The sequence below is a fragment of the Euprymna scolopes genome, chromosome 43 (assembly GCF_053919585.1).
Source record: "Euprymna scolopes isolate OS-2025 chromosome 43, ASM5391958v1, whole genome shotgun sequence".
Taxonomy (NCBI): domain Eukaryota; kingdom Metazoa; phylum Mollusca; class Cephalopoda; order Sepiida; family Sepiolidae; genus Euprymna; species Euprymna scolopes.
In genome coordinates this window covers 38,240,221-38,267,039 of record NC_136524.1, presented here as the reverse complement: position 1 = coordinate 38,267,039, position 26,819 = coordinate 38,240,221, and the positions used below count along the sequence as shown (strand labels likewise).

Below are 26,819 nucleotides of genomic sequence, written 5' to 3'. Positions count from 1 at the left end.
AAAAAACGATTAACTCCCCTAAAAAGTTAGAAAGGCCCAAAAATGGGGGGGGGGGATAATTTCATGTTAAAATGCATATGAAACTGATCCCCCACTTAATTCTAAATTGTTTTTTTTTTCTTTTTGTTTTTCTTCTTTTGTTTTTTCACAGTGTTCTCTGTTCACATAAAAGCAAATTCTCATTTTTTTTTTTTTAGGGGTGACGGGTCAGGGGAGAGAATTTAGCAGAAAATGTATATCTGCAAATTTAACTATCCTTTTTTTAAATACTATATATTTTTAACTATACATCCTGCTTTTTTATAAATTTTACAGGGTGGAACGATAAATTTGTTGCCCTGAAGAAAACAACCCTATAGCTTTAATTTTAAAACTTTTGTTGAAAAAAAAAATCAATTCAGGTAACTTGATTATGTAGTAGAATTGACATCTATTCAATGCAGCCACCTTCAGCCTCAATCATCGCCTCAATACAGGTCTGGAACTGAGAGCATGCTTTTTCCACAAACGCTGGCAGGAGCTCGGTGAATGGCGGTGATCAGACTGGTTCTGGTGTTGTGGGAGGTCATGCTGGTGATGATCTTGACGTATGACCAAATAAAGTAGTTCAACGGGTTCAGATTGAGGAAGGAGGGAGGACAGTGAGAGAAAGGTACAAAGTTGTAGCCCTCCTTCTGAAGCCAAGCCTGGGTCTCTTTGGACTTATGGGTCAGCACAGAGTCCTGCTGCCACACCCAGGGTCTGCCAGCAGCCACCTGATTGCACCAAGGGATCACCACATCAATGTACACTTTGGTGTTGACTTTCAAACCAACTTTGAAGTTTTCATCAAAGGAAATGGAATCATGTCATCTTTTCTAGGAGGACAACTTTATCATTTCACCGCATAATTTTAAACGATGAATTTTAGTTTTATCTTTCTCATGAAAATTAAATAAATAACTTCTTTAAAATTAGCTAATTAAATACCTTATTTAGAACGCATGAATAAAAATATTAAAAGTTTAGGTATTAATGCAGATTAAGGACACTAGCTTCTCCCACCTTGATGAGATTCTCCCCCTTTTTGTATGAAAAATCCAACAAAAAAACAAAACAAAAAGACAAACGAAAAACAACAGCAACAACAAAAACATATTTTAAGAGTGCAAAGTTGGAGATCAGTTTTTCATATAAATTTAACTTAAATTAGACCCTCCATATTTGGGCCATTCCAGCATTTTATGTCAATTAACCATTTTCATATTGGAGATAAATTGTGTGCATTATTATTCTTCTGAGGGGAGGTGGGAGCCATTTTTAAGTGATTACGTATGGTTTAACAATCTTGCTAGTTGAAATTAAGGTGAGCGGGGGAAAAATATAGTTAACTGTCCTAATAATTAGAATAGTCTGAAAATAGAGGATCATTATACATTAAATGTTATGCATTAAATTGATCCCTCATGCTAAATGTAAAAATGTTTTTGCTTGTTTTTTTAAGATAAATTTTTCAGAATGTTCACATGTAATCACCTTAAAATAATAATAATAAAAAAAGTTAAAAAATAATTTTTTAGGGCAAGGGTGTTAATCCATACATTAATCAAGGTTATTTCATTTTTAAACGTATGACCTCCTCCCTCATTCCAATTCATTTCTCCCCAGAGCTCAACTAGGTTTTGCTAATTTCATAATAAAATCAAAACATTCTTAGCCTGTATTTTTACACATTCATTTTCTTCTATGGATTTTGGTTAATAACTTTATTAGCTAAAACTTTTGTAATGATTTAAAAAAAATAATCAGTTATCATCTGCCTCTTGTATATATACGCAAAAAAAAAAAACAACAAAAAAACTGTATTAATACTACTACTACTACAAAGTTGAGTTTGAATGAATTATTTCATTGATTTAATACATGCGTATTGGCAGTGTTATGGTCGTGCTAACAAACTAAGAGCGGAGGACAAGCACAATTATCTATGACAATAAAAAAGTTAGTGAAGATCTATTCATAAAGTTTTATTGTCCTCACTTTTTTTTTCCTAAATGTTTAGTATTTCTTATCTACCAATAACTTTCAGCTTACAAAAAAAAAAAAAAATTGATTGCTGTCCAAAATCCTTCCAATATTAAAAAACAAAAATACAGAAAACTCTTTATGATGCATGTTCACGGAATAAAAACATATTTCAAAAATCACATAAATTGATCAAGTAGACTTTTCTTTTTACAATTTTTAGCAATTAATAGTAAATCGTAACCATTACAAGAATGATTTTGATTTTGGTTGTTTGAATTAAGTTGTCTCCCTTAAGTTTTTAAATATGCTGGAGCGAGTGACATCATCCTTCCTTTTTTATAAAATTTAATTTTCTTAGTAAAAAAAAAAAAAAACGTGATAAAGCTACGTGATTTTTTCCGAATATAGCATTTTTTGCTCCTGGACGGGCATGTACATCATAAAAAAATTTCTTGTATTCATAAAAAATTTTTTTTTTAAATAGGTTGAATTCTGGACAAGAACCCCTAATATTTTTTAAATTAAATCAGATTCCAATCATGCAAAGCAGTTTTGAATTTGCAAAAAAAAAAAAAAAAAAAAAAAAAAAAAAAAAAAATTGCATACAACAGGACGACAATTATTGAGGACCGACCGTTTCATTAAGTATCATTTCCTGTGAAGGCTGAGAGCCTAATAAATTGAACAAATGTACTGGACATAGAGCCACAATCCCTGGCATTGCACCCTGAAACAATTCAAGAGTTTTCTTTAAGTGAACATTGGTCATTTGCAGAGGAGAAACAAGAAACAATGAGATACAGAAAAAAAAAGAAAGAGAAATGAAGAGGCTCTTACAAATAAATATAACAATAATAAGGATAATTATAAATTACAAATAATTATAAATGACCTAATGAATTCTCCTAACACAGGTACTTAATAAGTGAATTATAAAATATTTCTCTAATAATAACAATGAAAATGAATACCACCACTCTGATTCCAATTTTTTAAAATTTATGTTTCATATATTTTTATTATTTATTCATTAAAGAATTTATTGACTTACTAGCTGTATATATTTGGTGTTGCTGGGACGAAAAATATTGGCGGGCAGAGGGTTTAGTTACATACTATTTAAGATACACAGAATACTCTAACTTCTTATGATTTTCTGGAAAGTGGATCACATGTTAATTTTATGGAAGTATAAAATACATCAATTTTCATCTATGAAAATTAAACGAGAAATAGTTAAAAGAGGAAATAACTCTCACAGCTTAAATAAAAACTTACTTCCATTTTTAAAGGCAACTGATGTAGGCTAATAATGACAACAGCATATTCTTTTTATTGTTTTGACTCTCGAGTATATATCTGGCACAGTTAATCAATCGAGAACCACATCAGTCTATATAAAAGCATATATCAATGGATACACACTCGAAAGTCAAAACAATGAAAAGAATATGCTGTTGTCCTAGCCCTACTAATAATAATTGAAAGTAAATTAAATATAAATTAAAGTGAATATAAATAAAATAAATCAACTTTAAATAATATTTCTAAATAGAATAATTAATCAATACAATTATATGACAACAAACAATAACATGGAGATAATTATTAAAATAGATTTTTTAAAAATATAATATGCAAATGAGACTGCTTCTTGAATGTAGATTTCCCATGAATAAATAAGTATATATAGAAATCATGCTGTAGAGAAAGTGTGTAAACATCCGTTTTCAGTATGAAAATTAATTTGTTAAGCAGTTTAGCTTTTGTACATATTAATCAAATTTTGAACAAAAAACAGGAATATGACTTAATTATAATAGATATTGATAATAAAAAAAAAACATTATGGGCTTCTTTTGAACAAGAATGATAAAAAAAATATTGAAGTTTACGTTCTATTATTTATTTATACATCATTTGGTAGAAATAACTTAGCATTCATTTAGCTTTTACCAACAAAGTTTAACTATTACTAATAATAATGTGTATACATACACACACACAAACATACATATATATATGCATATATATATATATATATATATATATATATATGCATATATATATATATATATATATATATATATATATATATATATATACATATATATATATATATACACACACACACAAGTTGTTCAAAAAGTAAAGATTCCTATTTTTTAACTCAAAAAGTTGAAGAGTTATGAAGATAAGAGTGGCACTATTAAGATGAGCGATCTTTTGTGCCCCAGAATTTATTTTACTCACAACCATTCTCAATGCACTTTTGCCAGGAATTCAATGATGTATCTCTGCTTCTGATGTACATCTAATAACAGACATTGCTTTCTTAGAGTCTCACACTGTCAATATCTGCAACAGAGAGATGAAACTTTGAGGTCATGAATGCATGAGTTCAGTAATCATAACAATTCAATCAATTTTGGCGGAACAAAAAAATAGGAAGCATTACTTTTGGAATGCCCCTTGTGTGTGTGTGTTGTGTGTGTGTGTGTGTGTGTGTGTGTAAAGTGAAACTCTATAAACATCAGACAAATCCTATTGGATTAATCAACGTTTCAACGATGTTAATCATCCTGACAGAGGTTCAACAATGACTTAAATTAAAAAGTAATTAAATAAACTACTAATCTATTTAAAGATATTAAAAAAATAAAATATAAATAAAATAAAAATAATATAAAAGACAAAATGAAAACTTTATAGAAAAGATAAATAAAATATAAAATAAAGTTATCAGCAGAGATGAACTTTAGCAAACTGACAACAAACAAAATGTGTGTTCTTTTTTCGGGGGGGGGGGATAAATCAGCAAAAAAAAAAAATAAAAAATAAATAAATAATCAAATTCAAATACCCTCACCCCCACACAATTACTTTTTTTTATGTATTTAAAAAAAATAAAAATAATAAAGTTTTCCTTTAAAGAAGATAAACGTGACGAAATTGAAGAATAACAACTGGGTAAAAATAAAATGACCATACTTTGAATATTCATTGTAGAATAAATAAGTTTTTTGTGTGAGTTAGAGAAATTTCTAAAAGAAAAAGAAAATGAAAAAATGGTCTCCATTAGCATAAACTCTTGAAGCATTTTTAAAAAAATTTATTTCTTGTTTATTTCTTTTTCTTTTTAATCTGTTTATATATATATATATATATATATATATATATATATATATATATATATATATATATATATATAAATAAAGGGCAAAATTTAATAAACAAATTAAAAAAAGAAAGCAATGTATAAAATATGCCAAATAATAAAATTACCCTGACGAATTCTCACGAGAATAAAATGCGGAATATTCTGTGTAGCGTATTGCCATATACATATATATATATATATATATATATATATATATATATATATATATATATATATATATATTCCAGGTTGAAAAATATTCAAAAGATTAGAATCATTGAATTCCAACAAGGGTCGTTGATAGTGCTCAATCAAAAAAAAAAAAGCAAAATATAATTTTTTTTTTCTTTATGTAAATATAGCTATATCTTGCTATGATATATATACATATATATATATTGTGCGTGTTTTGAAAAGATCAGGTACTTGCTGTAGGAAATCTCAAGTGTAAGAGCTCAATGCAGAGCAGAGCATGCATAAGAGTAAAATGAAAGAATCCAACACAAAAAGTTCAATGACATTATGAATTTATTTCATCTCAGTGTGAACCTCAGACAAGACAAACTAGTGAAGTCTGTAAGTCAGCTAGTCTTGTTTGATGAGGTTCGCACTAGGTTGAAATAAATTTATAATGAGATTGGACTAAGTCTATGTTGGATATTTTCCTTTTACCCTCATACATACATACACACACACATATATATCATAATTTAGGAATTTAAGTTTTATGATTTGAAACGGTTAAATTTCAAATCTAGAATTTTTATTATATGCAAAACAAAGAATACAGTTTTACAGTTTAATAAGTATATTTGCTCTATCTGGTATATTGAGCAATTTTCATTTAGCTGGGATTGTCTTATAAAAAATATTACATTCAATAATACTTTGTAAGACCTATAATCACTGGCTTTTTCTATTTCAATGTAAATACTAACAACACAAAGTTTCTTTACATAGCTCAATAAAACAAAAACATAATTATACATGTAGAGAATGTCTGCAAGAAAATTATCCCCAAGTGGAGATGACTTCTTTTTGCGTGTGTATAGTTAGCACTGATGATGATTCTTGTTGAAGTAAAAATAAAAACACATATACAGCGATCCATATATACATCATATATACACATATACATAGAGTCTGCACCAAAATAACTGTCTGCTGACATAGTCAACAAACAAACTTTTATTGACGAACATAATGAGTGTCTAGTCCCATTAAAAAATAAAGCAGTAAACTATTAAATGCGCACGCACACACACACGCACACACAGAGTAAAACTAAACTTTAAAAAAAAAAAAAAAAAAAAAAAAAAAACTTTTGAGACTTAATTTTAAAAAAATCTTTATTTAATTCATGTCATTTTCTGCCAAACTATCTTCACCAACAATGTTTTTTTTTTTGCTATGCAAATCTGAAAAAGCAAAATTTTTCCTTAAATACTATTATGGAGAACCTTCACTGGTGGCAATTAGGATTAAAAAAAAAAAAAAAAAAAAAAAATCATTAATAAATAGAGGAACCTTCCCAAAATTCTGCCGTTATGTTTTAATTTCCTTCAGTTTGTGTTAATTGTTACACCTCTGCATTGTACTGCCTTCCATAAATTACCTTTTATATACACACTTAAACAAGGCTTCAAGCAAACTACATTAACCTACTGAATAATTTAATATCACCAGTAAATAGTTACACCAATTTAATAAGGTCTTAACAAACAGCTAAACATCTTCAGCAAATAATTTCACTGATTTCTTGTGATACTATTACAATATATAATCTACAAATAACTGCACCAGTCTCTTGTGATGTTTGCATAAATTACTTTATATAATTTTACATACAATCAATTTACATGCTTTCTCTTTTATTCAAGGTGTAAATAAAATAACACCCTTTAAACCCTTTGGTTTTGCCATCTCCAAATCTTCCCCCGTTTCCTTTCTCCCATGCCAATGCAAAGTATATATTATTTTTAATTCAAATCTAATTAAACCAATACAAAATAGATCCACACATTATTTAACTGAATCTGGTCTTATAGCCAATTGTACACACACAATAAAATAAAGGGGCCTATATAATGTCTCTTCCCACCTATCAAAAACTATTATTAATGAAAATAAGCTGGGCATTGGTTGATTCTCTACTTCTAAATTAGTTCCTTTTACTTCTAAATTAGTTTATTTGCATATCTTTGTATTTTCAATATGACTTCTTTGTTTAGTTTATAAATTGAAACACCAGATAAGAATATTAGATAATTACAAACTTACTTATATCAATGTCTTGTCTTTTTTTATAATGGTTACAAGACCTTTTTTAATCACCCCCTTTTTCCCCCCTTGTTGAATAAAATATTTTTTTAAAAAGAAATTGAAGTGAATTACGCACAAGCTTAAATACAAGATTTTTCATCTAAATCTTTACTTCAAGGTATGCTGTAAAAATTGAAATTATGACTGGAAAGACACTGTTCATTAATATCATGTCATTCGTACTCTCTTTCCTAACATTATAATGAAGCACATATTTAATGTATTTAAATGTTTATAATGTCTTTATTTTTGGGCAGATTTTTATGCAGCTTAACAATAACACTGGAAAAACACTGTTCTTTAATATGATATTATCATTTGCATTAAAAATAATATCTCCAAACAAATTATTTCAGTTATCATGAAAGCAGGCATTTGGGAAAAATTCTATTTTAATAATTTCTTCCTTCACACTACCAAACATTGAACTCATAGCATTTGTGCTCTTTCGGTGTATATACACCTGACTAACTTGACACACAGTAAAATCCCACCCCTCTACTGTTGAGGGCTCTAAATGCTGGAATGCCTTCTCCTGTAATAATTTCTTCCCTCAGACTGCTAAACTTTGGAATTCCCTCCCTGTTTATTACTTCCCTGACTGTACTAACATGCAGAACTTTAAAGGTAATATGAACAGACATCTTACTGTTCAACTCCCTATATAGTCCCCTGTTAGACACGATCCCAAATAGTAGCCCATTACATTTCAAGTGGCAACATGACTCGATTGGGGTGAGAAAAAAAAAAAAGAAGAAAAATGTTAAAGTGTTTATTTCATATATAAAGCAAACTCAGTTTGATTCTAAACTTTGAATGCACGTAATATTGCATCTGATAAATTGCTATTTTATTCTGACTAGTGAATTCCTCCTTTTTACTTTTGCACTGTGTTGTTTAAACTAAAAATATGTAATTCACTTCAGCTTCTTTTAAAAAATATTTTATTCAACAAGGAAAAAAAAAAGGGGATGCTAAGAAAAAGTCTTGTAACCATTATAAAAAAAGACAAGACATTGATATAAGTACCAGTAACTGGATATAACTCACATAAGGACCTGTAAAAGTTATTTCTCACCCAATAGATATTTAAAAAGAAATAATTCAGAAATAGGTTAAAAACACACAAGCACTACAAACGATTTTGGCAAGTATTTACAGATGATAGTAAATTACTTGTGATAGTACGGTAAGATATTAGTGGAATTATTTCATATGTTATTGAATGGGTTAGAAATACAGACATCGTTCCTGATGAATGTGGTCTTGGGCAGTATAGGACGTTGTGAATTAAGCGGGCGATATATCACCAATACCATATATAACATTCAGTAATTTCCAACAAACCTGTCTCAAGTTGACCAACTCTCTCTTTTTCTTTATTGAAGAGGAATTTATACAAGATGACTGCAGATGATTTAAAGTAGACGGTGTATCGTGTGGGTTTCGCTTAGTTGCAGGCACAAAAGCTGATTGGCAGGAGAAACCTGCTAAGGAGCCTTTAGAGACAGCCTACAATACAAGCAGTGAACAAAGAATGTAACATTCGGAAAGTGGAAAGAAAGACAGAAAAATAAATAAAAAAGAAATAAAAAATATATAAACAAAAAACAGAAAATTAAGCCATTTTTTGTTAGAAAAGAAAATGTTTTCATTTTTTTCCTTAAGAAATTTGCATAGTGTATAACTGACAATGTTTCAACTTGTAGCAGATCTTCACATGACCAGAGAGAGAGAGAGAGAGAGAGAGAGAGAGAGAAAGAGAGAGAGAAAGAGAGAGAGAAAGAGAGAGAGAGAAAGAGAGAGAATGAGAAAGTAAGAGAATGAGGCAGAGAGTGAAAAACTGAAGGAGAGAGCGAGAAAGAAAGAAAGGTGAGAAAGAACGAGATAGATGTAAAAGAAAGAAGGAGGGAGAGAGAGATGAGAAAGAGATAAATGTAAAAGAAAGAGAGATAGATGTGAAAGAGAGATAGAAGGGAGAAAGAGAGAGTAAGAAAGAGAGTGGGTAAGAAAGAGAGTGGGTAAGAAAGAGAGAGTAAGAAAGAGAGTGGGTAAGAAAGAGAGTGGGTAAGAAAGAGAGAGAGAGAGAGAGGGTAAGAAAGAAATAGAAAGATGAGATGATATGAAATAGGAGGAAGGAATAAGAAAACGAGAAAGGGGAGGATGCAGATAGGTTGAAAGTAAAAAAGAGAAAAAGAGTGATTAAGGGAAAGAGAGGGTGTAATATCAAAGGAAAAAAAAAGAGGATAAGAGAAAGTAGGTGAAGGGGAAGGAAGAGAAAAGAAATTAAAAGAGAAAGAGGGAAGAAAGAGGCAGACATATAGGGGGGGAAGAAAGAAAGGGAGAGGAAATAAAAAAGGGGGAGGGACAAAAAAGGGAGGGAGAGATAAAAAAAGAGAAGGAAAAGGAAATGAAAGAGAGAGGGAAATGAAAGAGAAAGAGATGAGAAAAAGACAAAAGGAGAAGGGAAAAAGAGAAAGAAAAAGGGTAAAGCAACAGAAATAGAAAGAGTAAGAGAATAAAGAAAAGAATGAGAAGTAGATGGAGAAGCAGGTGTGAACCGTAATCTCACCGTATTTAAAAACATAGAAGGTAAATTATCTCTCCCTCCACAAAAACAACAAAAAAAGACTAATTCTATGTCTATTGCTATAATTTATATTTCACCTGGTCACCTCTACATAGCCAAACTACACCATATTATTTACTCAAATAGCTATTATTATTACAGTCACAATCATAATTACTGCTACTTTAATTATTATTCTTATCATCCTGAGCAGTAGATAGCTTTTCATGTTATTTTGTGTACCCTATATCAAGTCAGACAAAGGAAACTTTCTACAGAATATTAGTTGTTTCAAGGTGTGCAGGGTTTTGTAATAATGTAATTTTTTTCCCCTGATATTCTTCAAGTAATTCACGAGCTTCTAAAGAGGGTTTAATTCAAGTGCTCCGTTTACAATTTGTCTTGTTCTAAAGTTTGGTTTATTCTACTCCGAGTTCAGAATAATTGTTCATTTTTATTCTTGTCCAACTTCTCCACATTGAGAACGTTGATAGTTTTACATGTCCTGCCTTATTTCCCACCAACAATTAAGGCATTTATTATTATTACTTGTACTCACTAGGAGTTCTCACACAGGTCATCAGAGATGACAACAACTATTGAAAAGTTAAAGCGCTTTGGGAATTTATCTATTCATACACAAATAGAAACACGTGATTGGTTAACAAAAAAAAAAAAAGGTCAGAGGTATGCATTACTAAGACAGTAGTTATTTTACAAAAGTTTGAATCTCACATAAGTCTGAAAGATATCTTTTTTTGGGGGGGAGCATGTGTTTTATCAATTTACAGAAATAAGCATAACATCATATAAAAACATTACATAAACACATTTTTTAAACTAAGTGACCATTTTCTTAATCCTTAAAATAAATAAATAATTGACAGAAAGGATATTTGCCACTTGTTTGGAATTACCTCCCTGTTTCCTACTTCCCTTACTGTACTAACATGCAGAAGTTTAAATGTAATGTGAACATATATCTTGCTGCTCAACTCCCCCACAATTCCCTGTTAGACATGCACCCAAATAGTAGCACCTTATGTTTCAAGTGGCAATATACTTGATTGGATTTAAAGAGTTAAAAAAAAAAAAAAAATTGTCCAAAGAGTTTATATAATATATAAAGCAAATTCAGTCTGATGCTATACCTTAAACCTAAGTAGCATTGCATCTGACAAACGGATATTTTATTCTGATTAGCCAATTCTTCCTTTTTTGTTTTTGCACTGTGTTATTTACAAATAAATATGTAATTCGCTTTAGTTCCTTTTAGAAAATACTTTATCCAACAAGGAATATTTTCAGATATAGTAAATGTATAAACTCATTTATTCTATCATTTATTTTTGCTAAATAACACTTAGATAATATAAAATTTTTCGGTTTTTGTCCAAAATTCCCATTGTATTAAATACCAAAAAAATAAAATAAAGAAAAATCTGTTATGATAAAACTACTTGATAAATTTGTGATATTTTTTTTTTTAAATATGATATTTGTGTTTCATCATTGGGTATGTACATAATACAGATTTTTCTTTATTTAAAAATATATATGTAAAATAACATATTCCAAAAATCATCTAAATTGATCAAGTTTTATTTTTAAATAAGAAAATCAAATATTATGACTAATAGAAGAGCAGCTGTTTTATTAACCATTTAGAAAACAATCTTACCAAAAACAAGGGGGGATAACTCAATTATTTAAACTTGCAAGATTTTTGTTGTAATGCCTACAAATTCCCATTAATTACTTGAAAATAATTTTTTTATTTAAAAATAAAACTACTTAATTTTCATGATTTTTGGAATATGATATTTTCGCCATGGGTATACAGATTTTTCTTTATGTTTGTCTTTTAATATAGGAGTAATTCTGGACAATAACCAGTTTTCCTTCATATTGAAATAAAAAAGGGACAATAGTTACGGAATTTCTGAATTTTTTAAAAATTTTGATGCCTCATTACACGATATCACTAATCTCCATTAAATAATACATAAAAAGTACACTTTTATATAATCATCTATATAAATAAAACAGTAGATGTATGTGTGTGTTTGAATGAGAGAGAAAATATTCAACCGATAAACTTTTAAATTAATAATTACATAACATTGAAATTAGCAGGAAATAGTAATCATATACCAAGGATGTTCATAACGAGTAAAATCTTTGTTTGGATGAATGAATAATCCGTACAGAAATATGTCGGCAAGTTGAAACGCAAAATGTTCATTTCAAATTGCCGACATATTTCTATTACTTTTACGCATGCGCAAATTCATTCATAGATTGAAGTGGTTTGATTTTATATTTTTATTATCTATTTGTCAATGGCTCAAACGGTAGGGAACACAGCTGGAGCAGTAAATGTTTTGGTTTTGATTCTACCCAATGGCACTCAAGTCATTTTTTAAAAAAATTTTATAATCAAGACGATATATATAATATTCAATAGAGAACTGACTCTGTAATAATACAAAACCTGTATGAACTAAAATATATTTAAGCTTATTTTACGACCGAACAAAGCAGGGCACTTCCTGCAAGTCAGAAAGAAAAGAAAAACTGATATACAAAGTTCCCTTCAAGCTGGTATCGTTATAACCATTTGTCTAATGGAGATACGATCCAAATAATGTTAAAATCTATATTAATCAGTAACATTTTTTCTCCCAATCTCGAATTAATCTAACTTACTGCTTTTGTGTTGAATTAGTCAAGAGTATGTATGTCAAGGAGGAAGAAGTGCTATGAGCTCATCAGAAAACATCCCATTTAAAGTACTTGTAAAACGGGCAAGAGTTGCAACATTACAGTGATGGGACAGAAGTTGGAGCTTGGCCAACAGTGCAGGATTTATTAGATTTCACACTCTTTTTTTGAACCCTTTCAGAGAGAGAGAGAGAGAGAGAGAGAGAGAGAGAGAGAGAGACTAGTGGCAACAATACTTCATGCATGGGTGAATGGTGACTTTGTAGAGGTCTAGGATACTTTTAGGTGCAAGTAATTTTCTAGCACCATATCAGGAATCCACTTTCTTTGCAGCAGTATTGGCAATGTCTCTAAATGAATTTGTTTCACTTCATGTTGCTTGGGAATGTTAAGCTGCGGACTTTGAACGATGAGCTCTCAGGTAGAGTGTTATTTGTCATGTAAGGGATATGTATTTCTCATGTTAATACTGAACACAAGATACGATTAGTAATGAATTAAACAACAATAAGTAATAAAGACTAAAAGGGTTTAATTTTCAATATTCATATTTAATCACACTTTAAAAGGAAAGCATTAGTAAAAGGCAGTTACACTTAGAAAGCAATCAATGATAAAAAAAAAAGACCCCCCCCCCCATCCAAGAAAAAACATCAAGCATACTCTGAACAGTAACCTACATCGTTTATTTTCCAGGAAATAGAATCTTATTCAAAGAATTTCCAGTTGGGAAGCAGCAGAAACCTGCACCCTCTTTCCATATCACCAAAATGTAAATAGAGTGTGCATGTGTGTGTGTGTGTGTGTGTGTGTGTGTGTGTGTGTGTGTGTAAGTGTGTATAAGTGATGGGACGATTCCAATATTTTTCTTGATTCCGATACAATTACCTATTCCGTACTAAACTCCCGATTCCGAATAAATCTCTGAAGATTTAACTATAGAGTTGTTATTTTTCCATGATTACCGTAAAAACACGCGTGAAATATGCAGATATTTTCTCAAACGTAAAAATACACTCGTGGCTGATGATTTATAGATTTTAATATTACTATTAGTTTAAAATCAATAAATATTTATTAGTTTATCATTACTATACCAGCAGTGGAAGAATCTGCTTTAAACAAAATCAATTAAAAAAAAAAAACGACAATTAAATGAATCGTTTTTGGCATCAGAAAATAGGCACAAATTTTTCTGATTCCAATATCCCCAAAAGTTCCAGTTTTCTGATTCCCGATTCTGATAAATTGTCCCAACACCAATATATTTTCAATAAGATTTTTGTATTTTATATATTTACATGTATATATATATATATATATATATATATATATATATATATATATATATATATATAAAGCTCTTTGTGTAAACAAATAGAGCTTAGGCGTTTGGACAATGTTTAATTATTGTAATTACACATACTTATCTTAGCAGCAGCCAAATAGCGTAACGGTGAGAAAAACTGACAGTCACTTAGGTGGTTAATCCTGGCTTGAGGTAGTTGCTAGTCTAACCGCGCTGATGAGCTGTGATGTAGCAAAACAGTACTGAATGTGGATGATTATTGCCCTTGTCTGTGTGTAAACTAATATGTCTACAAACTTCAAACTTAAATATGTAGGGGATTCAGACCTATGAAATAAATTCGATTTGGTTTGTTAGTTAAGGGATAAAAACTGAAAAAATTGGAACTTGGCAGACATAGGTCAACTAAACTTGTATCTTTTATGCATTTAACAAAATTATTTTATAAGCTTTTATATGTACATGGACTTAGCTCAGATGGTAACAAATAACGTTGGAGCACTGTATGCTTTGGTTTTTATTCTAGCTGATGGCAAACAAGTCATATTTTTTGGTTTTTAACTTTTGAAATCACGACTATATATTAGGTTCACTATATTAATAAATATGAAATCTGCATGAATTAAAATATCATATTTAAGTGTATTTTATGATTAGGCAATACTGGGTGGTCTGCTAGTATATATATATAATTGTATGATTTATAATTAAATATTTTGCAGTAAAAATATAGAATTATTAAACAAAAATGTATTATTTGAAGCGAGGAATACATGTTTTTTTTTTGTTTTTTTTTACAAAGGCATCACCACATTATCAAGGCCCAGAGGCCACTCAAGGATAAGGGTTAAAGAGTGTACAGTAGAAATTGGTCAATATAGTAATCATTAGTAATGAAAATTTGGTAAATTTAATAACTTATATGGAACGGCTCATCAAGAACTTATTTACTTTAGACTTGAACACAACCATATTGTAGTCAGCCGGAAAGCAGGAAAACGGAAGACAATTCCACAGGCGTGCAGTTCTAAGAAAGAAGCTTTGTTCATGGAATCTACGTTTAGGTTTAGGCACAGATAAAGAGTGGGGGAAATTATTGATAGTGTTTACAGCTAGACGAGTGTTTCTTGTGAAAGTTTGGCGAGGGGGGACCATAGATTGAAGCTCAGTTGAACACTTTCCATGAAAATAACGATACATCAGAGACAAACTCGCAACATCTCTTCTGTGAGATAGAGGTTGCAAGGAGGAGAAAAGGACATCTCCTACGAGGCTACGAAGTCTATTTTGAACTCTATCAAGGCAGGACAAGTCCTTTCTAGCAGCTCCTGCCCAGATGTAGCAACAGTATTCCATCCTTGGACGTACCTGGCTCTTATATAGATAGAGAATAGCATCAGCAGTGAGATATCTACTGGATCGATAGAAAGATCCCACCATTTTTCCAGCGGCCTTGGCAACAGATTTGATATATGTGTTCCATTTAAGATCAGGAGTAATGGTCAAGCCCAGAAGCTTGTCAAAACTTGAGGCCTCCTGAAGACGAGAGCCATTCATTTCAATTGATGACAAATGTGGATTAGAATGTTGATGATGTAAAGAGAGAAGCTTGGTTTTAGATGTAATGTTAGATGTTTTAGATGTTATTAGATTGTAATGTTGCTTAAATAATAAATTTTTGTTTAAAATTTCTATATTTTTTATTACAAAATATTTAATTATGTATCCTACAATACTTACTTTGCTCTATCTTGTATATTGAGCTATTTGATTTGGCTGGAATTGTTTTATATAAAAATATTTCCTCCCAACAATATTTTGTAAGACTGTAAACCACAAGATTAATTAATCTGTGATTTAACTCATCTCATTGTTTGGAGAGTTTTGATATGATTAACTGGAATTTTAAAAATTTGGGACTTTTTGGCGTATTAGAATCTGAAAAAATTCTTTTGATGGGTGTGAGTTCCCTCCAGACACTTAAAAACTTTAGGTATCAGCACAGTTTTGTTTTGAAGATCTTAAAATAAGAGAAAACAATAAGAATTAAATAGTAAATCTTTTGAGTTTTCTGTAATGACAGTAAATTGCATAGAAAGAAAAAGTAGTTTTTTATGGAAAGCTTTTTCTTTTTAAATTTTTTTGTAGTTTTTTTCTTGTAAGGTGGACTAGAAAAACTAATGTTAATGTTTTTTTTTTTTATTAAATTTTTTTTTTATTGTCTTTTCACCCCAAACTAGGCACAGTACAACTTTGATGCAGGGAGCTACGATATGGGACATAATTTGCAAGGATACTATGTAGGGAGTTGAGCAGTAAGATGTCTGCTTACATTACCCTTGAACTTCTGCATGTCAGTACAGTTAGGAAAACAGGAACCCGGAAGGGAATTCCAAAGTCTAGCAGTCCTATGGAATAAAATATTAGAGTAGAAGGCTTTCTGGCATCTGGAGATTTCTACTATGTAGGGGTGGGATTTTGCTGCTTGTCAGGGGTATTTACGTCGAGGGGGTATAAAAGGGCTTGTAGTTCATTGTTTAACTATTAGAAATATATTTTGTTATTGCAAAAATCAAAAAAGTAACAGTATGAAAAGAGGAAGATAACATGTTTTACACGTAATATTCAAGTGATTAAAAAAAATGAAATTACTGCTGTGTCAGAAAATTAAAGATTATTATTGGAATTAAATTAAAAGTCTAATGTTGATTATGATTTTTTAATTTCAAAGAAAAAAAAAACCCCATAGAATAAGAAAGGTTTATCACGATATGGTAAACAAATCTGATAATATTATTTATTAAGAATCAAAGTTAATATGCTATTATCATTAATAAATGTATGGAAGATTCAAAGTGTAGTAATATTTCAGCATTTTCTTTAAATACACATATGTAAATAGTTTTCCAGTAGTAGAAAGAAATGTAATTAATATGAATCATCTGTTTAATGTAATATATATATATATATATATATATATATATATATATATATATATATATATATATATAAAACCTTAATAGGTTTAATTATTTCTAATCTTGTTGTGGTGACATGGATGGAGTGAAAGAACGTAATAGATATAGAGTAAAAGTGTTTGCTACCATCTTTATGAGAGTACATATGTGAGAGAGGCAGTTTGTTCAGAATTAATGTAATAATTTATATACAGGGCAAAATGTTCATAGTTATGCAAAAAAAGCTCCTTAGGAAGTGTTCTAGTGATGAAAGTAAGATTTGTGTTTAAATTATTCAGTTATTTCCCTATTGAAACTGTAGTGGCAAGGGAAAAGGGGAGATTATTTTATGTGCATATATATATATATATATATATATATATATATATATATATATATATATCTTTGTTATAAAATCTAGGGTATTTAATTAGACAAAAAAAAACCTACAATAAAATACTAATTAAACTTTTTTTTTTTCTGAAGCTTCCAAATTAGAGTCACAAGATATGATTAAGAATAGGCAATCTGGAGTAATTTCCCCTGAATATGATGTTCAAAATTACTTCCCTTTATTAGGACAGTTAACTCAATTCTGAATTAGTAAAACTATTATTGCACATTTACATGTATATGTGTTCTCGTTTTTACACAAATTTCAAAGATATTTTTTTTTTGTTACTTACACAAAAGAAAATGCATATAAAACACTTTTTAAAATTATTTTCTATAAGCCACTTCTACCCTCTCCCTGCTTTATGAATCTATCTACGAAATATTGGACAGGAACAGCTAGTGTGTGTGTGTGTGTGTGTGTGTATACATACATATATATATATATATATATATATATATATATTGTATTGGTAGTAATTATTAAGTGTGTCTACCAAAAGAGTGCTCAATGTTTAGACAGAGCCAAAATAAGTCAATTTAGTATACAAACAAATGGCTACACATAGGCATACATGTTTCAGCGAAAACCCAGTAAGGGAATCGCTTCGTCAGGCCAAGGACATCAGAGAGATGTCCTTGGCCTGACGAAGCGATTCCCTTACTGTGTTTTCGCTGAAACATGTATGCCTATGTGTAGCCATTTGTTTGTATACTAAATTAACTTATATATATATATATAAAAAGTTTAATTTTTTTGTTGCACTGCGTTGATATAAAAAACCTACTCTTTCTTTTTAAAAATTATTAAAACGAACTTGTTCATATATTCAGTCATGGATTTGTAAGCAACTAAAGGTTAACTAATTTACACATTCTTTGGAAAACGAACTTTCATTGATTAATCATTTAATTTTTATGATTTCTTATTCCATTAAGCATTTCATTTAACTGTTACGTTCAGTTCAATTTATGCATATTTTCTATAATATATATATTTCATTTTTCAAAAGAATTGTTTTAGGTCCACACCGGCCATAGACCAACCACAAGAAAAAGGTGTAAAAAAAAAAAAAAAAAAAAAAGTAGGGAGGGGGTAAGTCAAAACATTGTTCCACTATGCACAAGCACAAATAATGAAAACATTTTTTTTTAATAAGCTAAAAAAAAAGAAAAAAAAAAGAAAAAAGCATGTCAACTAAAAGCTACAAAAAAAAAAAATAAATAAAAACAAAAAGGCATTCAATTAAAAACACATTCAATAATAAAAGATGTAATGTCTAGTAGCATTTTTTATCTCATTTTTTTTGTTACTGAAATATTAGAAAATAAAAAAATTCAGATTATATTCATCTCGTTCTCCATATGAACAGAAAGTAGAAATACTAGTTTCAATATCAGCATTGTTTCTCTTTGGACTATTGTCCTTTCCAATATTGATATTAATATATTAATTACATTTCATTAATATACCCACTGGTCTTTGTCATGTGATGCTTTTCCCATATGTTTGCTGTTGCGCAGTGGTGCACATCGCTATTTCTTACACACTTTAAACTGATGAGATGATCATTTTGATGTGTATTTCTAAATTAATGACACGTGATGAACAATCTAAGTAACGTTTCTATATGAACTCTCATTCTTGACGTTATTCTGACGTTGCTTACGAACATATATAGATACAACGCGCAGCTCCTTACAAACAGACTTCGTTCTCAAACTTTACAACATGGCGGGGAAGAAGAAAAGGATAAAAAAAAAAACAAAACAACTCACTGAAGATGGAGTTTACCTCTGAAATATATTTGTTATAAATTTCAAACAAGTAAACTATTTGTTTATTTTCCTTATATTACGTTGTGATTTGGCTTTCAAGCGCACTTGATATGCATTTTATTTTATTCAAATTAAAACAACGTTTCTATACAAGCTCATTCTTGACATAAATCTTTTTATTCTGGTCTGAAAAACATTGAATATACGATTAGTGATTTATAAATAGTATATATAATGTAAATACATTATACACATATTAGTGATCGGACGATACCAATATTTTTCCCAATTCCGATACAATTACAGATTCTGTGTGAAATCCTGATACAATCATTGATTCTGATTCTTTATAAATCTCTAGTTATTTAGCTATCAGATTGTTATTTTCCCCCCTGATTTTCGTGAAAAACACAAAAGTTAAATATGCAGATATTTTCCAAAATTTTAAAATACACTTTTGGAGGATGATCTATCAATTTTAACTTTACTGGTAATTTTAAATCAATGAATAATTATTTTATCATTATTACCAGCAATGGAAGATTTTACTTTCAACAAAGTGGAATAAAAAAAGACAAAAGAATTGTTTTGGCATCGGAAAATAGGCATCAATTGTTCCGATACTGATACCCACAAATCTTCTGATTTTTCCAATTCCCGATTAATCGTCCCAACACATATATATATATATATATATATATATATATATATATATTAGTGCCCTGGCAAAGCAACAGGAGAGACAACTGAAGCAGCAAAACTGCAAGACACTATATATACAAATGTAGGCAATTTTGGCATATTTTATTAGTTTGAATATATAGATTGTTTTTTTTTTTTTACCAATTGTCATAAAAATTTAACTATAGAATAGTATTATGATCCACCAAAAAACTTGACAATTTTCATGTAGTTTTGTCCCATAGAACCAAAGATATGAGCAATGTAATATTCAATTTGGCTACTAGTGTAAATATATCCATACCACATTTAGGGGAAATTTTATTTCACAATCTCTGCGATTATTGATCAGAATTTAACAAATGTAGACTCATTTGAAAGGTAATGACCTGAATTATATAATGGGCTATGGGACATTTGCCCTTAGGGTCGCACTTTAATGGTATCATCCATCATCCAGAGCCTATTGTTGGCACTTTTTTTACAGCCATAAAATGTTTCAATTATAGTCATTTGTTTTCCTAGTTTTGCATATGAATTACAAAATATCTGATATTTCCCCCAAACCTCTGGCTTTGAAAGAGGGTAGACTAAAACTTGCTACTAAATTTCAGATGATCTGAAAGAACAGCAAAGGGCCGACTTGATTCCAAATATTTCTTTTGTGTGATATCTTCCATCTTTGGTTTTCATACATAAAGTAAATTTTAAAATGTATAAAGATACTTTGATACTGGAGATATTCATAATCGTATCCTATTTCCAAAAGAGTTTATTTTAATATATAATTTTAATACGTTATATACATATAATCTTAATACATTATATACATATAATCTTAATACATTATATACATATAATCTTAATGCATTATATACATATAATCTTAATGCATTATATACATATAATCTTAATGCATTATATACATATAATCTTAATGCATTATATACATATATACATATATATATAATTTGAATACATTATAGATATATATTTTAATACATTTTAGATATTTTTAATATATTGCATATATTATATTATATGTATAAGTTAAATACATTATATGTATTATATATTTAAATATTATTTATTAATTATTACTTAATAATTACTACGTGCATAAAAGTAAGTCATCTATACACATGAATGTTTCAGAGTTTAGTCCTCATCAGTATAGCTAGACTTTATTGATAAGGATCGAACCAACAACGGCTCGATAAGTAGTATAGTGTTTTACACTGGACTACCGGGCCCTTGCCAATTTTATGCACGATTTTTATCGCTTATAAATATAAGATTGTTAAATTTTTATTTATTTTTTATTAGCGATTAATTTCTTTTTTCCTGCTCCCTGATCGTTTTTTATTATAAGAAAGGAGTTATTTGCCCTTTGTTTACATTAATCACTAATAAAAAAATAAATAAAAATTAAAAAATGTATTATATATATATATATATATATATATAAAAGTTTAATACATTATATAAGTTTAATACATTATATATATATATATATATATATACAAGTTTAATGCATTATATACAAGTTTAATACATTATATATATATAAGTTTAACACATATGTATTAGTTTAACGCATTATATATATATAAGTTTAATACATTATATATATATATAAATTTAATACATTATATATATATATATAAGTTTAAAACATTATATATATATAAGTTTAATACATTATATATATATATAAGCTTAATACATTATATATATATATAAGTTTAAAACATTATATATATATATAAGTTTAAAACATTATATATATATATATAAGTTTAATACATTATATATATATATAAGTTTAATACATTATATATATATATAAGTTTAATACATTATATATATATAAGTTTAATACATTATATATATATAAGTTTAATACATTATATATATAAGTTTAATACATTATATATATAAGTTTAATACATTATATATATATAAGTTTAATACATTGTATATATATAAGTTTAATACATTGTATATATATAAGTTTAATACATTGTATATAAGTTTAATACATTATATATATAAGTTTAATACATTATATATATATAAGTTTAATACATTATATATATATAAGTTTAATACATTATATATATATAAGTTTAGTACATTATATATATAAGTTTCATACATTATATATATATAAGTTTAATACATTATATATACGTTTAATACATTATATATAAGTTTAATACATTATATATATATAAGTTTAATACATTATATATATATAAGTTTAATACATTATATATATAAGTTTAATACATTATATATATAAGTTTAATACATTATATATATAAGTTTAATACATTATATATACGTTTAATACATTATATATATATATATAAGTTTAATACATTATATATAAGTTTAATACATTATATAAGTTTAATACAGTATATATATAAGTTTAATACATTATATATATAAGTTTAATACATTATATATATATAAGTTTAATACATTATATATATAAGTTTAATACATTATATATAAGTTTAATACATTATATATATAAGTTTAATACATTATATATAAGTTTAATACATTATATATAAGTTTAATACATTATATATATATATATATATAAGTTTAATACATTGTATATATATAAGTTTAATACATTGTATATATATAAGTTTAATACATTGTATATATATAAGTTTAATACATTGTATATAAGTTTAATACATTGTATATATATAAGTTTAATACATTATATATATAAGTTTAATACATTATATATATAAGCTTAATACATTATATATATAAGCTTAATACATTATATATATATATAAGTTTAATGCATTATATATATAAGTTTAATACATTATATATATATAAGTTTAATACATTATATATATATAAGTTTAATACATTATATATATATAAGTTTAATACATTATATATATAAGTTTAATACATTATATATATAAGTTTAATACATTATATATATAAGTTTAATACATTATATATATATAAGTTTAATACATTATATATATATAAGTTTAATACATTATATATATATAAGTTTAATACATTATATATATATAAGTTTAATACATTATATATATATATATATATAAGTTTAATACATTATATATATATATATATAAGTTTAATACATTATATATATATATGTTTAATACATTATATATATATATGTTTAATACATTATATATATATAAGTTTAATACATTATATATATAATTTTAATACATTATATATATAAGTTTAATACATTATATATATAAGTTTAATACATTATACATATAAGTTTAATACATTATATATATATAAGTTTAATACATTATATATATATAAGTTTAATACATTATATATATATATAAGTTTAATACATTATATATATATATAAGTTTAATACATTATATATATAAGTGTAATACATTATATATATAAGTTTAATACATTATATATATATAATAGTTTAATACATTATATATATAAGTTTAATACATTATATATATATAATAGTTTAATACATTATATATATATAAGTTTAATACATTATATATATAAGTTTAATACATTATATATATATAAGTTTAATACATTATATATATATAAGTTTAATACATTATATATATATAAGTTTAATACATTATATATATATAAGTTTAATACATTATATATATATATATATATATATATATATATAAGTTTAATACATTATATATATATAAGTTTAATACATTATATATATATATATATATAAGTTTAATACATTATATATATATAAGTGTAATACATTATATATATATATAAGTTTAATACATTATATATATAAGTGTAATACATTATATATATATATATAAGTGTAATACATTATATATATATATATATAAGTGTAATACATTATATATATATATAAGTTTAATACATTATATATATATAAGTTTAATACATTATATATATATAAGTTTAATACATTATATATATATATATAAGTTTAATACATTATATATATATATATATATATATATATAAGTTTAATACATTATATATATATAAGTTTAATACATTATATATATATATAAGTTTAATACATTATATATATATAAGTTTAATACATTATATATATATATATATATATATATATATATATATATATATATATATATATTATTATTATCAATAAATTATTGATTGAAATTAAAAATATATTAATGGGGTAGTAGTATCCAAATATCTATTTCCCAAGAAAATGCCAGTGCAGACAGCTAATTAACACATAATTGTATATGTTATGCACAATATGAAAAATCAAACATCTGGAGTTTGAACAAATCTGATCCAAACCAGCAGATCTCGCACAGACAAAGGGCTTAATATCCTTTCTATAATAATTAAGTAAAAAAAAATTCTTAAATGAAGTAGACCTTGGGGATTACTTTTGGCAGTCTTATAACTCTCACTTCCCTTATTTTATTCTTTACTCTTCACATTCCATAGGTAATGTTTCTGCCAAAGGGGGTGGGGGAATTGCTGTTTCTGAGTTGGAATCTATCCATATAACATTTATCGTTGGCTATTTTTTTTTAACCTTGAAATGGTACTTTTTCTTTTGTAGCTCCTTATATCAAGTGTCTTTATGCCTTGTCTGGAGCAGTATCCACTAAAAAAGTCCCTGTTAAACATTTATGTATATGTGTAAACCATTATTTTCATGGAGAATCATCTACGATAAATGCCAATTTATATATTTCATATAATCAATATTCAAATAATTACCATTTGAATTTGTCTTTAACAAGACTGACTGCTGATATTGATCTATTCTTAGAGAAACGAGATAATATAATCTGAACAGGTTCAAAATGATATACACTATTTTTTTTTCAATTAATTCAATAATTTCCTAAAATGCAACAAAACAATAACATAGATAAACAAAAACAAAAATATCTGTTCAAAAAATTTATAAAATAAAAAACATACATATCAACAAAATCCCCTCTCACCTCAACCAACAAAAACACAAACATTTTTCACACAATAACATCATATACATATTTACTTAAAAATATATACTAAAATGCACAAGTAAAATTTAATGGTGTATGAAAATATTTTATAAAACATTTATATGAATGTATTTTCACATTTGTAGTATGTTATTCTTTTTATTTAAAAATTGTATATGATGCTAAAGTATGAATAAAAATAGCTTCAATAATGTTAAATAGCAACAGAAGTAAAAAAAAAAAAAGAAAAAAAAAGATACCTATTAAATATTTAAAGGATAATTAAAAAAGAAACTCATCAAAAAAGTAATTCATTAATAAATGAAGTCCATTAAAAAACGAGAGTACAGTTTTAAAAGAATAACAAACTTTATAAAATTTCTGTATTAAATGTTTTCCTAAAAAGGTAAAGATTTTTATCTACAACATTGTTATTTATATTTTTATTAGCTTGCTTATGTCATAAAAAATTACAGGATGTCTTTTCATTTCAACTAATATTCCTAAATGGAAGAAAAATAATTACCATCTTGTTTACAAGCAATATTAATACTTCATTTAGTTGATGCTAATTTGAATATATACTGAATTACATTCCTTAGTGTTACATGCAAAAGGATGGTTATATATACATAAACACACACACACACACATTATATATATATATATATATATATATATATATATATATATATATATATATATATATATATATATATATATATATATATATATACACATACAGGGTGAGCCAAAAGTAGGTCGACAGTAAAAAAATCAAAAAAAAAAAAAAAAACATTTGTTATGGTTGCTGGAGATTGTGCACTTCCTGCCACAAAAATTTAATGTGCAGGCACCCCTACTTTGGTATCCATAGTCTGTCAAAGACTGAAAGAGCCTATCTATTATATATATATATATATATATATATATATATTATACTTACTTATAGAACATTACGAGGGGACGTGCAATAAGTAATGCCCCTGACCCACTTCCAGTTGTCTGATCTAGCTGAAATTTTTCATGTGCAATGATTTATATCTCTACGGGTTATGTGGCAAATTACAGCTCTGAACTAATTGTGGTTTCTGTTTTACAAGTGTTTGAACTGAGTTAGGTGTGAAATGGAGCCTGTTGAATGTTGAGCAGTGATCCGGTTTTTGTATTTGAAAGAACACACACCACAGGAGACTTTTGATGAAATGAAAGAAACTTATGGTGATAATGCCCCATCATATGACTTTGTAAAACGCTGGCATTGTAAATTCAAACATGGCCGGAAGTCTGTGGAAACTGCTCGCAGACCTGGTTGTCCCCCACTTCTGCCATTGATGAGGCATCTGTCCATCAAGTTGAGGCTGCCATTTTGGAAGATCGGCGCATCACTATTCGCCAAATAGCACAAGATGTCAAGATTAGTACAGCGTCTGTGGAAACTATCATTCATGACCATTTGCATATGCATAAGGTGTCAGCCAGATGGATTCCCAGGTTGCTCACACCATTCCAGAAGCGAGAACGCGTCCAGTGCTCGAGGATGAATTTGGAGATGTGCCAAGAATATGAGTCAAAGTTTTTCAAAAGACTGATAACACAGGATAAAACCTGGGTCCATCACTATGATCCAGTCAATGCACTGGAAGCACTTGGACTCACCACCTCCAAAGAAGGCAAGGGTGCAGCCCTCCGCTGGCAAGGTCATACTCAGTCTCCTGAGACCAGGATGGAGTAGTGGTGACAGATTTCCTGGCAAAGGGTACCACAATTACAGGAGCCTATTATGCTTCACTTTTGAGGAAATTAGGGGAAGCTATCAAAATCAAGAGGCGGGGCAAGATCAGCAAAAGTACCCTCTTCCTGCAGGATAATGCTCCGGTCCACAACTCACATGTCGCCAGATCAG

The 26,819-nt window shown here is 27.6% G+C and overlaps 1 protein-coding gene across 12 annotated transcripts in view; it reads right to left on the bottom strand.

Annotated features, from left to right (window-relative positions):
• LOC145268296 (uncharacterized) overlaps positions 1-26,819 on the bottom strand; it is a 447,971-nt gene that overhangs the window by 38,992 nt on the left and 382,160 nt on the right. For 5 of the 12 annotated variants that reach the window (XM_080123710.1, XM_080123717.1, XM_080123709.1 and 2 more), the window contains 2 exons: positions 8,837-9,001; positions 2,642-2,734 (listed from right to left, as the gene is read on the bottom strand). The exons of 3 other annotated variants lie outside the window; for them this stretch is intronic. In XM_080123710.1, coding sequence (XP_079979836.1) covers positions 2,642-2,734; positions 8,837-9,001 — 258 coding nt within the window. The remainder of the gene's footprint in view (positions 1-2,641; positions 2,735-8,836; positions 9,002-26,819) is intronic. 4 more of the 12 variants (XM_080123711.1, XM_080123719.1, XM_080123713.1 and 1 more) reach the window with 2 other exon arrangements.